The sequence below is a fragment of the Scardinius erythrophthalmus genome (genome assembly GCF_964197995.2).
Source record: "Scardinius erythrophthalmus genome assembly, chromosome: 19".
In the NCBI taxonomy this organism is placed as follows: Eukaryota; Metazoa; Chordata; class Actinopteri; order Cypriniformes; family Leuciscidae; genus Scardinius; species Scardinius erythrophthalmus.
The window spans coordinates 3,826,584-3,843,015 of NC_138239.1; the positions used below are offsets into that span (position 1 = coordinate 3,826,584).

At 38.4% G+C, this 16,432-nt stretch overlaps 1 protein-coding gene across 1 annotated transcript; it reads left to right on the plus strand.

Moving 5' to 3' along the window:
• Positions 1-1,031: 1,031 nt before the first annotated feature.
• Positions 1,032-11,727, plus strand: LOC308680029 (NACHT, LRR and PYD domains-containing protein 3-like; the record flags this gene model as incomplete). The annotated part of the gene is made up of 6 exons (XM_081347914.1): positions 1,032-2,851; positions 3,731-3,901; positions 4,123-4,293; positions 8,144-8,305; positions 11,014-11,060; positions 11,162-11,727. The coding sequence occupies exons 1-6, from the start codon at positions 1,098-1,100 to the stop codon at positions 11,725-11,727; spliced, it is 2,871 nt and encodes a 956-aa protein (XP_081204040.1). The 5' UTR covers positions 1,032-1,097.
• Between the last annotated feature and the right edge of the window lie 4,705 nt (positions 11,728-16,432).

The following is a 16,432-nucleotide window of genomic DNA, read 5'->3' on the forward strand; positions in this document are numbered from 1 at the left end:
ACCTGAATCAGCCTTTCATGACATTTGAATTCTCCGGTGTAATGTGATCTCATGCAGAATACAGCTCAGTGATTGGAGTGAACAAGTTTATTAAAGAACTGAGCCACTCTGAGATGCTGAAAATTGTTATCACAAGAAGTCGCTCACATTTAATGAAACACAATGCTAATATATTTCTAGAATTAAATCACAACCTTTGGAATTCGAAAAATAGCACTGACTAAGCAATAAAGTGATTTCTATTTAACTTTGGTACATTGTGTAAGCCTAGACTGTTTGCATGTTTGTGTAAGTGACTGAAATGTAAATTTAGCTGCAGCCAAGTGACTGCACGACCCACCTTATTCCACTTTCCGACTCCAAAAAAACCCTGGATTAAGGGATGTAAAATAAGGTCATGCAGAGTAAGGCATTAATATGTGCTTTATAAGTACTAAATAAACAGCCAAATATCCTAGTAATATACATGCTAATGAGCAGCTAGTTAATAGTGAGAATTGGACCCTAAACTAAAGTATTACTGGAAAAAGCAACAAATTAATTCATTTATTTAGAACAGACAGTAGTGCAAATTACAGTTTGTTCCACTGAGCGGTATTAAGTCCCCCCTGAGGTAGTTGGTACAGTACAGCCTCCTGTATTATGCACTAAGCATTAAACAGAATGCACTCTTGCATAGGTCATATTTTTTGAAAGGCTTTTAAAAAAACAAACAAAAAGTACTAAATAAATAGAATAAGGCAAAGAGCACTGCATTACCTCGCACCCCCTTCTGGATTGGAGTGTGGATCACCTGTGACTGACTGTATTCCTCGTCTGACTGTATGCACGAACCATGACGTCTGTACCGTGACGGTTTGGGACGAATACTTGTACTGTTACACCCCTAACAAAAATATTGTAATATTTTACTGCAAAATTAAGATAATTAGATTTGACCTTTTTTTCTTTACTTTTTTTTATTTAGCAAGCAGCATGTCAAAGAGGCATCCCTGCAGGCAGACACACTGCTTAAGGAGACTAAAGACCTGCAGCACGATTCTCAGCTAACAGTAGATTATGTCCTTCAGAGAGTCAAATACGGACACAAAACCAGCATGAAGAAAAAGTATGAGAGCTTATTTGAGGGAATCAAACTAAAAGAGACTCAAACCCTCCTGAACAGGATCTACACACAGCTCTACATCATAGAGGGAGAGAGTGAAGGGGTGAATGAAGAACATGAGGTTTTACAGATGGAGAAAACAGCCAGAACTCAAAACAGACCAATCTACTGCAATGACATCTTTAAACCCTTACATCAACCAAGATGTGAGGAGAAAGACAAAATCAAGACTGTTCTTACTAAGGGCATTGCTGGAATTGGAAAAACCGTCTCTGTGCAGAAGTTCATTCTGGATTGGACCGAGGGAACAGCCAATCAGGATGTAGATTTCATATTTGTGCTTCCATTTCGAGAGCTGAACTTGATTAAAGATCTCCAATACAGTCTTCACAGACTTCTGCTGGTCTTTCATCCTGAACTTCAAGATCTGGACTCAAAGATTTATGAGGAGTGTAAAGTTGTGTTTATCTTTGATGGTCTAGATGAAAGCAGAATTACACTGATGTTTTCAGATAAACAGAATGTTTGTGATGTGAATGAGTCTTCATCAGTGGGTGTGTTGATGTCAAACCTCATCAGAGGGGATCTGCTTCCCTCTGCTCATATCTGGATCACTTCCAGACCAGCAGCAGCCAATCTGATCCCCTCAAAATACATCAACCGTATGACAGACATTCAAGGATTCAATGAGCCTCAGAAGGAGGAATATTTCAGGAAGAGAATCAGTGATGAGCTTCAAGCCAGCAGAATCATCTCACATATTAGAAGATCAAGAAGCCTCCACATCATGTGTCACATACCCGTCTTCTGCTGGATCTCAGCCACTGTGCTTCAAAACCTCCTGAAACAAGATGACAGTGCAGAAATCCCTCAAACTCTGACTGAAATGTACATCCACTTCCTGCTGACTCAAATCAACATGAGGAATCAGAAGTATGATGAGAGAGATCCAGAGAAAGTCCTGAAGTCCAACAGAGAAGTGATTGTGAAACTTGCTGAACTAGCTTTCAAACAACTGATGAAGAGCAATGTGATGTTCTATGAGGAGGACCTGATTGAGAGCGGCATAGACGTCAGAGATGCCTCAGTGTATTCTGGGATTTGCACTGAGATTTTTAAGGAGGAATCTGTGATTAATCAGAGGAAAGTCTACTGCTTCATTCATCTGAGCTTTCAGGAGTTTCTTGCTGCTTTGTTTCTGTTTTTCTGCCATGCCACCAAGAACACAAAGTCACTTAAGTTTTTTCTGGAAACATGGTACAGATTCAAGGAAATCTCTCTGTATGAGCTACTAACATCAGCAGTTGATAAATCTTTACGAAGTGAAAATGGACACTTGGATCTTTTCCTGCGATTCCTGCTGGGTGTCTCACTGGAGTCCAATCATATACTCTTACAGGATCTACTGGCACACACAGAACACAGCTCAGAGAACATCATGAGAACCACACAGTACATTCAAAACAAAATCAAGGGTGATGAACATCTCTCAGCTGACAGATGCATCAATTTGTTCCTCTGTCTGCTTGAACTGAATGATCAGACTCTGTACAGAGAGATTCAAGAGTTCCTAAAATCACAAAAACATTCAAAGAATAAACTTTCTCTTGCTCACTGCTCAACAATCGCCTACATGTTTCAGATTTCAGAGGAGGTGCTGGATGAGCTGGATATGAAGAAATACAACACATCAGAGAATGGTAGAAGGCGACTGATACCAGCTGTAGTGAACTGCAGAAAAGCTCTGTGAGTATTTGTAGAGGTTAAATCATCAAGATTAGCTAACCTGGAGCAGAGGCATGTAAAAATGTCTTCGCAAGACTTCCACTCTAGTGAGCCAAAATAATCCACTCCAACATTGATAAAAGGGCAAAGGTCAGGTTGGATCTTTCCAGTGGCAGGTCTGCCTTCTTAGCTTGCCAGTTTAGCATTTTATATGCAGATAAGCAACAGAATGCTGAAAAATATTCAATAATAAAGAAATTCAATCCAACGTGAACATCCAGTACATCCAGTTTCCACATACCACATGTAGTTCTTCATAGTCTCAATTATAAATGTGCTCACCTTACAGTAATCCAATGAAACAAAGGGCTTCAAAACTCCAAAAGCAATCAAGGCTGGTCTTTTGATTTTTTTGTATTGGTTAAATCCTTTCAATGATTTACCACATTTAAGACTGAGGGGGCATTCACACTGGTGGTGTTTGCTGGGGTCCAAATCCAAGTGCAATTGTTTCTGGCCCAGCATTGGTCTGGTTTCACACTCACTTAATTATATCAAACCCCTTGATTATATCAAAAGTGGACATCGATGGCCAGAGTTGAGAAGCGCTGTTTTACTTCCTGAACAAGTGTGGAACCAAGTCTGAGTTGCTTTCACATTTACACAAATCGATCCACAGTTCCATTGCAGCCAAACTCAGACCAGAGGGTTGTCTCGGGTTTGGTACCCATTCTGCATGACAGCTTTAACATTACCAAATTCAAACTGTGTTCTGTTTCAAACTATCAGATGTTATTACCTCAATTGTGAAAATGTGATCAGTGAAATGTGTATAATACAGACAATAATATTTTAACCCTCCATCTCATCTTTATTGTGCTGTTTTTCTTTACATTATAGACTAACTGACTGTAATCTCACTGGTCAGTGCTGTGAAAGTTTGTCTTCAATTCTACAATCATCAAACTCATTGGGAGAGCTGGACCTGAATAACAATAACCTGCATGATTCAGGAGTAAAGCTGCTCTCTGATGGACTGAAGAGTTCACACTGTCAACTAAAGATACTGAGGTTAGTTAATTTAAATAAAATAATCAGATGCTGCAACAATAAATTAGTCTTTGTCTAGCAACGGTTCTTCAGTTCTTCTCTCTGTTGTTGTCTTGCCTTGTTCTTTGTATCTTTTGTAGACCTGAGTCTGATGTATTGTTTAATTTTTTATTTATTTTTTTGTGGAAGAATTTAATGTGTTGTAAGACTACTCTGTGGTCATTTTGTTCTGGTTTGTTTAGGTTATCCATCTGTAATCTCACTGGTCAGTGCTGTGAATTTTTGTCTTCATTTCTACAATTATCAAACACACTGAGAGAGCTGGATCTGAGTAACAATGACCTGCAAGATTCAGGAGTGAAGCTGCTCTCTGATGGTCTAAAGAGTTCACACTGTCAACTTAATATACTGAGGTAAGAAAATGTATCAGAAGTCCCAGAATAGAGTATATCTACAATAATTTTATTGACTGGTCTAAACGTATTATTATTATTATTATTATATTTTTATTATTATTATAAATTACAATGCTACCACTACTCCTACTATTATTATCATGAATATTATTGTTGTTACTCCTACTACTACTACTATTATTATTTTTATTACTATTATTAGTACGAATACTACTTCTACTACAACTCTATTAGAACTATGATTCTCTCAAATTGTCTATATCTATATCAACTAAAATATCAAATTGCTTAACCCTCTGAGGTCGACAAACGCGCGGGCGCGTTTTGCTGGATTTTCTCCACATTGTAGCACTATAAACTTAAATTACTCAGTCATTTATAGTCATACAGAAAAAAGAAATATAAAAAAAGAATCTGTGATATTTCTCCTTTTGTATGTGTCCACTTACAATCAAACCAAAACATTGTGCTTTTGTAAAATAAAGAAAATAAACAGGGTGTGCGTTCTGCCTCTCTTTCGCGGTGAACTTTTTTTTCTTGAGCACGTCTATAAACTGAAACAAAACTCAGCGAAAACTTGTCACACATTTATGAGCCATATACCTTTATAAACATTTAAGTGTGTACTTTTAAATGATCGGATTCAAAATGAAAACAAATATTCTCTGTTTAAGTAATTTGTATAAAACCAACAAGATGTCCAGCTTCTCAAATGCTTGCTCATTACAGTCAATTTGGCCACGCCCATTCGCGCAAAAGATATTCACATGCAAATCTCCACAAGGAACGCGGACTCGCTCATTACCTCAACAACAAAACACTTCACTTCACTTTTCGTCGAGTTTGAAAGACGTGCCTGAGCTTAGATTGGATTTAGGCTACCTCAGAAGAAGAAGAACGCGATTTGAAGACAAGAAAGATGTAAGGTAAGAAATTCTTACATATTAGTTTGTTATTGTTGCATAAATGTCACGTTGCAGTTGAACTGTTGCTAGATATATGGGGAATATTATAATATTTAGACCCGTGTTTACTGTTACTGTGTTTGTGGATATCTGCTCAAACGTAGATATATATATGGTAACCATAATGTTTTATATTTGAGCGCGATCGCATTTGAATGTATTTTGATAGTGATCGCGTTTGAATGTATCATATTTTTGATAGCGATCGCGTTTGAATGTTTAATATTTTGCTGCGCGATCGCGTTTGAATGTACTGTATCATATTTTGGGTGAAAGCAAAACGCACCAAACGGCTTCATGTTTTTATTATTATCTCATTTCATATCATCATAACGGATGGAAACATTTGAAGTAACATGATAATCAATATATTTTTCTCTAGCTTAGTTGTTACTGAAATCTTTTGGAAGATTTATACTGCTATAGGTTATTTATTGTTATTATTATTTTATCCAGCACTGTGCATATACCTTATGCCTACAAGGCACAACAAACCTGGTGTTCATTATATTATATATTGTTGGAAACATTTGTGTGTGTGTGTGTGTGTGTGTGTGTGTGTGTGTGTGTGTGTGTGTGTGTGTGTGTGTGTGTGTGTGTGTGTGTGTGTGTATTCTGTGAATTTTAAAAAGGAATTTTAAAAAGCAATTTTAACCAGAAAAATCTAATATTTATTTCCAAAATCGTGCAGGCCTTTCTCTTGATATCAGTATGTTCACTTTTTTTTTTTCAGGGCCCAGATGCCACTGAGGATTTCAACAGAGTCTCTGTACGTGAACACGGTAAAGTGAAAATCTTGGAAATGAAAGGAATGTACAATGTTTTTAGGAATGGCACAAAGGTCTCTGTCTTTGAAGTTCTTTTTTTCGGCATTTGTTGTGTATCTTTGGATTATGTTGTGTTGTAAATAAATCCAAACAATTTAAAAGCCATTCTTTTTTAAATCTCCTCATTTACAGTATTGTGCAAGGTTGCTCAGAATGAAAGGGCCTGATAGCTCCTAATAGGGCCGTTAGGGGAGGTTCTTTGTCTTTCTCAGGTGAGAAAAGCTTACATATTAATGAGCTCCCGTATAAAGCTTTCTAACACAAAACACGTCGTAAAATTTTTAAATCAATATGTTGTCTTATCTGAATGAGCAGTCAGGGTGATTTTCACATAGTTTTGCAGCAAATATTCTAGGCTATGTCATACAATTTTCAAAAGTCTTGTGAAAAAATAATCAGTATGGGTTTCATTGCCTTATTTCAGTGAGAATTTTTTTTTTGTATTTTCACAAACTACGCATAAATGTCATTATCTCAAAACTACAAACTTTTACATACATGCAGCTGATATATTATTGTAGCAGAGTTTGTGCTGAATACAGTGTAATTAGACTTTAGCCATGAAAATGTCTCAAGTAACAGAAATAACCAGAAATGTCAGAACACCTCCAGGGCCCAGAAAACAGCTCAGACCTCAGAGGGTTAAACTTACCAATGTACCTGCATACATCACTATATCAATATATTTATATTTATGTTTTCTTTTTTCTTTTTTTTGCTTTGTTTTTGTTCTGTTTATGTCTTTCTCTCTTTTGTATGTGTATATGTCATTTACCTTGTATAAGCTACTATGTTTTGTAATCTGCAATAAAAAATGAAAATAAAAAAAGAAACTATAGCAACATGCCAAAGTTGTAAAACAAAACTGTTACTACATGATAAATGATAGTAAATGTCATATGTAGTATAAAAATCCTTCTAATGTACTATTGGTGCAAGACAATGTTTTCTCTTCTTTTTCTAGTTGGTCTTTTTTAGATTATGTGGCAGTTTTAGATTTTTGATTTTCTCTATAGCATTGTAAATGAGTAAATTATTGATAAATTAAATTGGGTCACACATCTTATCGCCTGTGTCACGATAGGTGTAGCTCGCCCAAATCTTATCACCCTTTTAGAGCACGCTGGTGAACGAGGCACAGTATAGGCTACTGTGATTCGCGAGCCACTCATGCAAATTAAATAAACCAGGTTTCAGTCATGTTGCGCAGATAACTGATAGTTATACGTTTCGAACAGGAACCTTAGTGCTTATCATAAAAGCTCTGAACACGCAATCTATGTAATCATATTTAATTGTATGTATGTTTCCATTAACCATGATATAAATCAGGGTTATTCAATTAAAGTTTCAAAAGGTCCGGTCTCTATATTTTCTTCCCAGCTGAGGTCCGGACAATACTTGTTTGAAATAGTTATAAATTTCCATCTGGACAGCAGTAGTACTTTGTAAAAGGAAAAAAAAATGTAGTGGCGTCTGAGAAGTTGAATCTTGGTTTTACATGCAGCCTTTGAGGAGAACACAGTAGAAACATGTTTTTAAGCATTATTTAATGCATCACATTCAAAAGAGAATTCAAACTCACCTTCTGGGTTTTAACTAAAGCATCAGCAGCTGCTGAAATAGTGCATGAAACACTGCTCTTGAGGTAAAGATGTAGTGTTGTATGTGTGTAAATAAAATGCCATAATATTTATCAAAATATATCCTGCAAAATTACAAGTAGGATTTATTTCCGTGCACTGATTTTTCTGCATGAAATAATTGCATCAGATAGAGGTGAAGATAAATATAAATTGAAAACTGATTACTTCTCTTTTTCAACTTACAAAATCACTTTCTTTTCTAAGACATTAAACAGATCAAATATATTTGAGTCTTGTACTTTTCACAGATGATGTAATGGTGTGTGTGTGTGTGTGTGTGTGTGTGTGTGTGTGTGTGTGTGTGTGTGTGTGTGTGTGTGTGTGTGTGTGTGTGTGTGTGTGTGTGTGTGTGTGTGTGTGTGTGTGTGTGTGTGTGTGTGTGTGTCTGTGTCTGTGTCTGTGTGTGTAGATTATCTGGCTGTATGGTAACAGAGGAAGGCTGTTGTTTTCTGGCTTCAGCTCTGAGATCAAACCCCTCACACCTGAGAGAGCTGGATCTGAGCTACAATCACCCAGGACAATCATTAGTCAAGCTGGTCTCTGATCCAAACTACAGACTGGACAAACTCAAGTATGTTCAACACAAACAATCATCATGTGATCCATGTGTGTTTGTAAGAATGTCACTGAAAACTGTTATAATCGATAGATTTTATTTCATTTGACAGAAGGACTAAAAGAGGATTAGTTGTGAAGCAGTAGGACTTTGTCGGTCAGTATGATAACCGCCAAAATAAGGTGGCAGAGTACCATCTACCAACTTAAATGGGCGTGGTGGCTGTGAGAAGAAGGGAGGGGAGAGGGTGTGGTATGGCACGGCACAGCACGGCACGGCGGGGGGCGTGGGGCGGGGGGGGGACTGTCATTTAAAACATATAAATTGTTTCTATACACACTATAAATGCATGTATTTGAAAATAATAAATTTTCCGCTAAAAAAAAAAAAAACGTTCCGTACATAGCCTAGATCTACGTGTGCCCCTAAACACACATAATAAAGATGGACAGTGACATAGAAATTTTCACAAATTAAGCATACGTTCCATACAATTTAGGTATTATCGAAATATCTAAATTTTAATAACAAGTGATTATTTAACAAAAGGCAAATAAAACGGTCAGGGTTACATTTTAGACACACACAGACACACACACACACACACACACACACACACACACACACATACACACACACACCTCTGAAGCGATAGAAAAGTCCTGCATTGGTGTACAAGGCCAAAGTCCACCATTCTCCAGTTGAGTGGTTGCTACACACACATAGTTTAGATGTGCCCGTGGTTGATGGCCAACCAACCGCCCCAGCCAGAGTCTAGTCTGTGCAGCATCGCGGGGAAAGACGCACTGGAACTTTTACACCACGAAAACAAATGTGCGTCCCATCATTGCTCTCTAATCTACTACGTGATATCACAGTTTGACATGTCTGTCATTGGAAAGTTCCACATGGTGTCATGAATAATTAAGAGGAAGTGTCTTCTCATTGGATAAGAAAACTCAGTACATGAATAATAATGAGACACCGATGAGTCATCAAAGTACTATAGTGTTCTGCCACGATGACACGATGAAGATTTTAAACCCGGAAGATGAAAATAGCGAAAAAAAACTCAAATTTAACAAATTTCCCCCCACTTTTAAATCTAACAGATGCTAACATTGTCTTCAATGGTGTTCAACACACATACCTCTGTTAAAATCTCAGAAAATTTGGTTTAGGTTTTCATGACCCTTTAGAAACTTGAAACATGCTTCCTGTGGTCCATATATGATCTATGATCCACGTGGCGATTGTTGTTAAACTCACTGCATCGTTCCATGCTTAAACAGCTCTCATGCGTGCACCTCATGTTCTTACATATTAAATGTTTTTAGTCATATTTCCAAAGTGTTTGTATTCAAACTCTAGCTCTAAATGCATTTCAGGGAAAATGCAAACAACACTTTTGTGTTGTCGCACATAGCAAACAAGCTCTTCCGACCCATGTCTCTAAATAATGAGGGAAGACAAACGCGACAGAAGTTATACTGTCTCATGCATAATGTCTCAATTATTATGCATACTACAGCGCAATGATTGGATTGAATGACCCCTTTGTGAATAAGTGCAGAAAAGCGCTCAGAAACGGATGACGTCACTTTATTCATTCACCCCCTTCTGGAGCCCCGGCAGCCAATCACCACTTTTGAAGAATTGACGACAGAATCCGTGACATTGCTTCAGCTTTGCTTTTCAGACCGGAAGTATGTAATTGCTCTAAAGAAATTATGGAATAAGTTTATGAGTATGTATGATGTGCAGCCTTGTACATATCTGTTCACATTTTTAAAACAAATATCTTTTGGGGTTTCATGACCCTTTAAGTGGATGTTGGATCAGAAGTGAAGCTTTGCTTAAAAATGAAATGACAGTTTAGCAACCAAATGTTACATCACGAATATAGAAACATGGATTTGTGCTGAATGAGAACGGTGAGACCATCAATCTGGAATAAGCCATATATTGGCTCTGTATTCTGTTTTGCGATTTGATATTTCCATGAGTAATTTCCACTGGACTGCATCTCTAATTTCCACTGTCATAGCCATATGGAAAAACAGAACGTGAATTTTTAGGCCCTGTTTACACATGGTATTACGATGCATTTTGGTCGATCGGATCACAAGTAGACAAGGGCACCTGGCGTTTTAATCCATCTCTTTTGTCCACTTTTACTACTTCTGTCTGTAAATGTAAGGGCTTTTTCAGATCTTTCGATCTAATGGACAAAATAACCTTGTGCAGTTTACATATGAAAGCGAGAGCAGCTTTAGTTTCTGCTCTGACAACCACAAGACCAGCCGAACGCTGTGAGTGTGTGTTAGAAATCAGGAATGGCAAGAGAACATTGTGCTTGGTATGTTTTTCATCTTCAAACCAAACTTGGGTCTATAGCCAACAAAGTATAAATCTTGTCTGGCTAGTGTGCTTACCATAATGTTTACGCATTAGGTCAGTAGGCGGTCTTTTGAGGCTGTTTGAACACATTCAACCACATGAGCGCCTCTGGAAGTGATCGAAATTGGACAAGCTCAAAGCGTTATAGACCCTGTTTAGACCTGTACTTCGCGTCATCCACTTGTGATCAGATTGATGGAAAAACACTTGTTAACAGGTGTAAGCAGTACCTTAGCTTCAGTTTAAGGTGTAAATACATACAGACCCATCTGTTGATATATTAATAGTACAGTATGTTTTTAATGTCTTGTGTGTTTTAATAGTGTGGATCATGGGGGAGAGATCCGGATCACAGCAGGATTAAAAAAATGTAGATCACACACAAACACACAACTCGCACACCTTCAGTAATTTCTGTTTAATTGTATTGTATTATGAATTTTCTCTTTTGACATCTCTTCTTGTGTTTAGATGCATGTGATCTCACACTGGATCCAAACACAGCAAACACTCGTCTCGCTCTGTCTGAGAGGAACAGAAAGGTGACACATGTGAGAGAGAAGCAGTCATATCCTGATCATCCAGAGAGATTTGATGAATATCCTCAGGTTCTGTGTAGAGAGAGTCTGACTGGACGCTGTTACTGGGAGGCTGAATGGAGAGGGGAGGAGGTTTCTATATCAGTGGCATATAAAGGAATCAGCAGGAAAGAAGGAAGTACATGCAAGTTTGGACTCAATGAAAAATCTTGGAGTCTGATCCACAATTATGATGGTTTAATGGTCTGGCACAATAATAAGAGAACAGTAATATCTGCCCCTTCATGTCTCTCTAACAGAGTAGGAGTGTATCTGAACTGGCCGGCCGGCACTCTGTCCTTCTACAGCGTTTCTGACACACACACACTCACACACTTACACACATTCAACAGCACATTCACTGAACCCCTCTATGCTGGATTTATGTTCAATGCATACTATTGGGGTGTCTCAGTGTCTTTGTGTGAGATTAAACAGCCTTCAATGAAAAACAACTAAGTGAAAGATAGCCTATGTCTTTGTCTCTCACACACAGCTGTGAACTTGTTCACTTATTATCTTTGTTTGATGTGTAAGTAGAAAAATGTTATCCAATATGTATTGTGATTTTAATATTGTCAAAGCAGTCATGTACTATTTCAAGAGTAGGAAATAAGAGGTTATTGTACAGTAAAATTATGCTGACAGGTTAATTTATTTGTGTTTAACAGTTTCCAGTCCAGAAATCTCAAAGCAAGACTTAGTGAAACAGGGTTCAAATCTTTTCTGTGCAAACTCTCTAAATTCAGTGTGTTTGAGCTAGCAAATGCAATATGCAATGCTACAGTTTGTGCTAACGTTCCTGTAATTCTACCAATAGAGTATGACACTAGTAGAAACACCAATGTCTGTTGATTCCAAGAGAATGCATGAACTGATAAAAATGTATATATTGAATGCAATGTAAGTCCCTTTGGATAAAAGCATCAACCAAATACATGATTAAATACATAATCCATGAAGGGTTTCAGTTAATTTTAAAATGTAAATATTTTCTGATGACATTTTTATTATAACACTGAAGGTCATGGAGAAGTGAGTCTGACCAAAAAACAAAAATAAAGTCGAATTATACATTTTATCATGTTTCTTTTTAATACTTAATCGTTTAATAGAAATGTAGCCTATCATTAACTATGTAATTAATTGTCATTAATTAACCAATACAATTCTATTTTCTAAAAAAAAAAATCATGTGTTTATCACTCAGTATGTGTCAAATATTTTATATAGAAAGATTTAGAAATCTAGCAAATTTCGCTGTTGAATTAAATTAAAAATAATTTTTTTTTAAAGAATAATCAGACAAATGAGTTTTTCATACAGTGCAGTACTTTCATTTTGACTGGCATTTTGACGCAGACTGTCCCACTACGATCATAAGCATCCCCCATCTTTGCACACCCTTGAATATATATACACCAACTCCTACTCCTTAAAACCACGAAAGCCATGTAATGTGTAGGCTAAGCACATATGAGTGAGAGCTGACACATTAAATACTTCCAAAAATTGTCATTTAACAATACAATTAATCAGTAATAAATCCTAAAACATTGGGATGGGATAACAAAAAAATGGACAAAAAGTTGTTCAACAAATAAACAAATAGAGTCGTGTGGATGTCTCAATTTCATTTGAGTAGCCTATATTGTCCATAAACACCTACACAAAGCTACATCACAAATACATTTTTGTCGGGTCCTAAAAATACATTATTCACCCAACAGCCTATAATAAATAATGAACAAAACAAGAATACTGCAGCTTACTCACTGTTAATGTTGATGAATGTTTTTTCTCCTCTGAAATTTTTCTTTGTATCAGGGCAGGTCACTCAACCAACAAACTTTGTAGCCTCTCTCCAATACAAATCAATGCAAAGGCCATCACCTCGGGGGCGCCGTGATCTGTGGAAGCATATGGGTAGCAATATTTAATTTGAAATGTAATATGCAAAATGACAATGCAATTTGTAAAATGACAATTCATTTCTGTATTTAAATTTACATTTTCCCATTACATTTGTGCAACGTTTGGTGCAAAATGAAAATTAAATTATATAATTTACATTTGCCATTTAATACACTAGTTTTAATATGTAAATTGAATACATATTTTAACGCTTTATAAGTTGCAAAATGAAAATGAAAATGTTTTACAGAAAAATACAACACAAAGTAAAAACGATTGAGCCTATAGAGCTGGTAAGTCCCGCCCATACCCCAACTGGACCTCTAGGTTGAAAAATCGTCAATGCAAGTGAATGGGAGAAAATAATTATTTTCTGATCCCGTTTGAATTGTGCCATGAATGTGAACATATGTTGTATGTGATTTTTTTATATAATGTTTCATGTTACGAGTTTGACCGTATATTGTATGATTCCTTGGCTAGCAGTTGTGGAAAAGACATAACGAGAAAGACTACATGTCGCCTATGTGACGTCACCCCATAACACATTTCCCTCCACTTGTCAAATCACGGTGATAATGCTGCGATAATATATGAAGACAGATCGAGATGCCTGTGTGTTTTGTACCCAAATGTCACCATTCAAACCAAATGGGCTGTTCTTTCTTCAGATTCGCGTCGAAAGCAGCGAAGACTGGGTTGTCCACAAAGTGCTCTCACACAAAGTCTAACCGTATCAAACTTCTACCAGCTAAATTGTAGCATTCTTCACACGAAACATTATATTAAAAATTCACAGACAACATATGTCACGTTCATGGCAAAATTCAAACGGGACCAGAAAATAATTATTTGCTCCCATTCACTTGCATTGAAGATTTTTCAACCTAGAGGTCCAGTGGGGTTAGCGGAAGGGGCGGGACTTACCAGCTCTTTAGCGTTTTGCATTGGGTGGGGGCAGGGCAAACATCACGCAGTGATTGACAGGGCGGGAGAGGGCGGGAGGGGGCGGGGCAAACTTCACAAGTGATTGACAGGGCGGGAGGGGGCGGGGACGTGTTCGGCTCGGAATGCATTTTCAATTTTCACATTGAATTTTGCTATATTCATAGTGGAAAATTTAATGCAATTAAGAAAAATAACTTTTAAATGATAATTTTGCTACAGTTTTAGCTTGTTAAACGTATCTAATTATTTCTGTAATACATTTTCATTTTAATTTTGCAGCTTATAAAGCATTAAAATATAATGGTACATAACTTCTCTCTGAGGTTTCCATAGTGACGATTCTTGAAAGTGCTCATTGAAAATTGTGAGTTACATTTGAGTATTCATTATATTGTTATTGTGTCACTTAATCACTGTTTAGCTTGACCTAGGGCTGCTACATCATATTTTATATAATATGATGAGAGTGTGGTTACTTGATTGTGTGAGATATTATGTTAATAGTTGAGCATGATCAGCCATTATAGAGTTGTAATGATTCAGCATTTCTGCCGTGTTGTTAGCGTAAATTGCACATTTATACGGTTTCCTGTTACTGAATAAGTTATTTGTTTATTGTAGAACGTACTCGGTTACTAACGTAACCTCGGTTCTCTCTAGAAGAGGGAACGAGTACTGCGTAAGATATCTTACGCTAGGGGAAAATCCTTTTCCGGGAGATATTGAAGCCAAAAATTATCCTTAATTTTGTAATAATGCAAAACGCGTTGCAGCAGCAATGCAGACATAGGCGAGACAGCTCGCGCGCCTATTGGCTGCTCTGCGGCAACTGCAGCAGCCTATCGAGCGAGGCCTGGCGTGACGTCAGACCCAATCAGGGCACTTCGCGCCCGCTGCGTCACGTCCCGCCGAAATGGGCGTGGTCTAGGCCTATAAATATCGCTCGCAGGCAGCTATTATCTGGTTTTTCATCATCGAAGCAACCAGAGCGTGTGCATGTACGGCAAGATACGCAGTACTCGTTCCCTCTTCTAGAGAGAACCGAGGTTACGTTAGTAACCGAGTACGTTCTCTTACGAGAGGTCTCTCGTACTGCGTAAGATATCTTACGCTAGGGGACCCAATGTAAAACGCCGTGTATGCTGAGATCTGACACCAAAGACCCAAGGGCGAAAGCCCGGGGTACATATAGTGCACAATCACTCAGTGAACTCACAGGGAGTCCGGGAAGAAGGAGGGGTGCAGCCTCACTTTTCCACATAAAGTAGCGTCGATGGGACGCGAATTTCATCATACAGACAGGGCGGGGTACGGCCTGAACTGATGGGGAAAAATGTGGGTCTTACACAGTTTGCCCAGCTTTATACTGTCGAACGCTGAGCTGTGCTCAGCAAACGCAGCATTCTGAGCTGAACGCATCAGGTCAGATAATACTGGTAGTTTAGACCGACAGCAGCCTGGCCTGCAGGGCGGGAACCTCTAGGTTATAAAACCTTATAAATGTAGACGGGGAGGCCCAGCCTGCCGCCATACAAATATCTTGCAAGGCAATCCCACTTGACCAGGCCCACGAAGAGGCCATGCCTCTCGTGGAGTGCGCTCTGACACCCAAAGGGCACTGCATGCCCTTGGAGGCATATGCCAGCGCTATAGCATCAACTATCCATCTGGATAGGCTCTGTTTCGACGCGGCTAGTCCCTTAGAACGTCCGCTAAACGAAACAAAGAGCTGTTCCGTCTGTCTGAAAACAGACGAGCGAGACACATAAGCTCGTAATGCCCTGACTGGGCAAAGGAGGCTCGCGTCTCTTTCCTCATCAGGGACCGGCAGGGCTGACAGAGAGATAATCTGCGCCCTAAACGGTGTGTTGAGGGATTTTGGAACATAACCGTGCTTAGGTTTGAGTATAACTTTTGAGTCATTGGGCCCAAACTCCATGCACGCCGCGCTCACAGAGAGCGCGTGCAGATCCCCTATGCGCTTCACTGAAGCGAGAGCCAGCAAAAACACCGTTTTGAAAGACAGGTGTTTCAAATCGATTGACTGTAAAGGCTCAAATGGCGCACCTTTCATGGCTTCCAGAACCGTAGAAAGGTCCCATACGGGGACTGAGGGAGGTCTGGGAGGATTCAGTCTCTTAGCTCCTCTAAGGAAGCGGATGACTAAATCGTTCCTTCCTATTGACTGACCAAGCGTTGTTTCTGAGAACGCTGCTATAGCCGCCACATAAACTTTGAGCGTGGAGGGGGCCCTGCCCCCATCCAACAGCTCTTGTAGGAAGGAAAGCACCTCCGTCACATC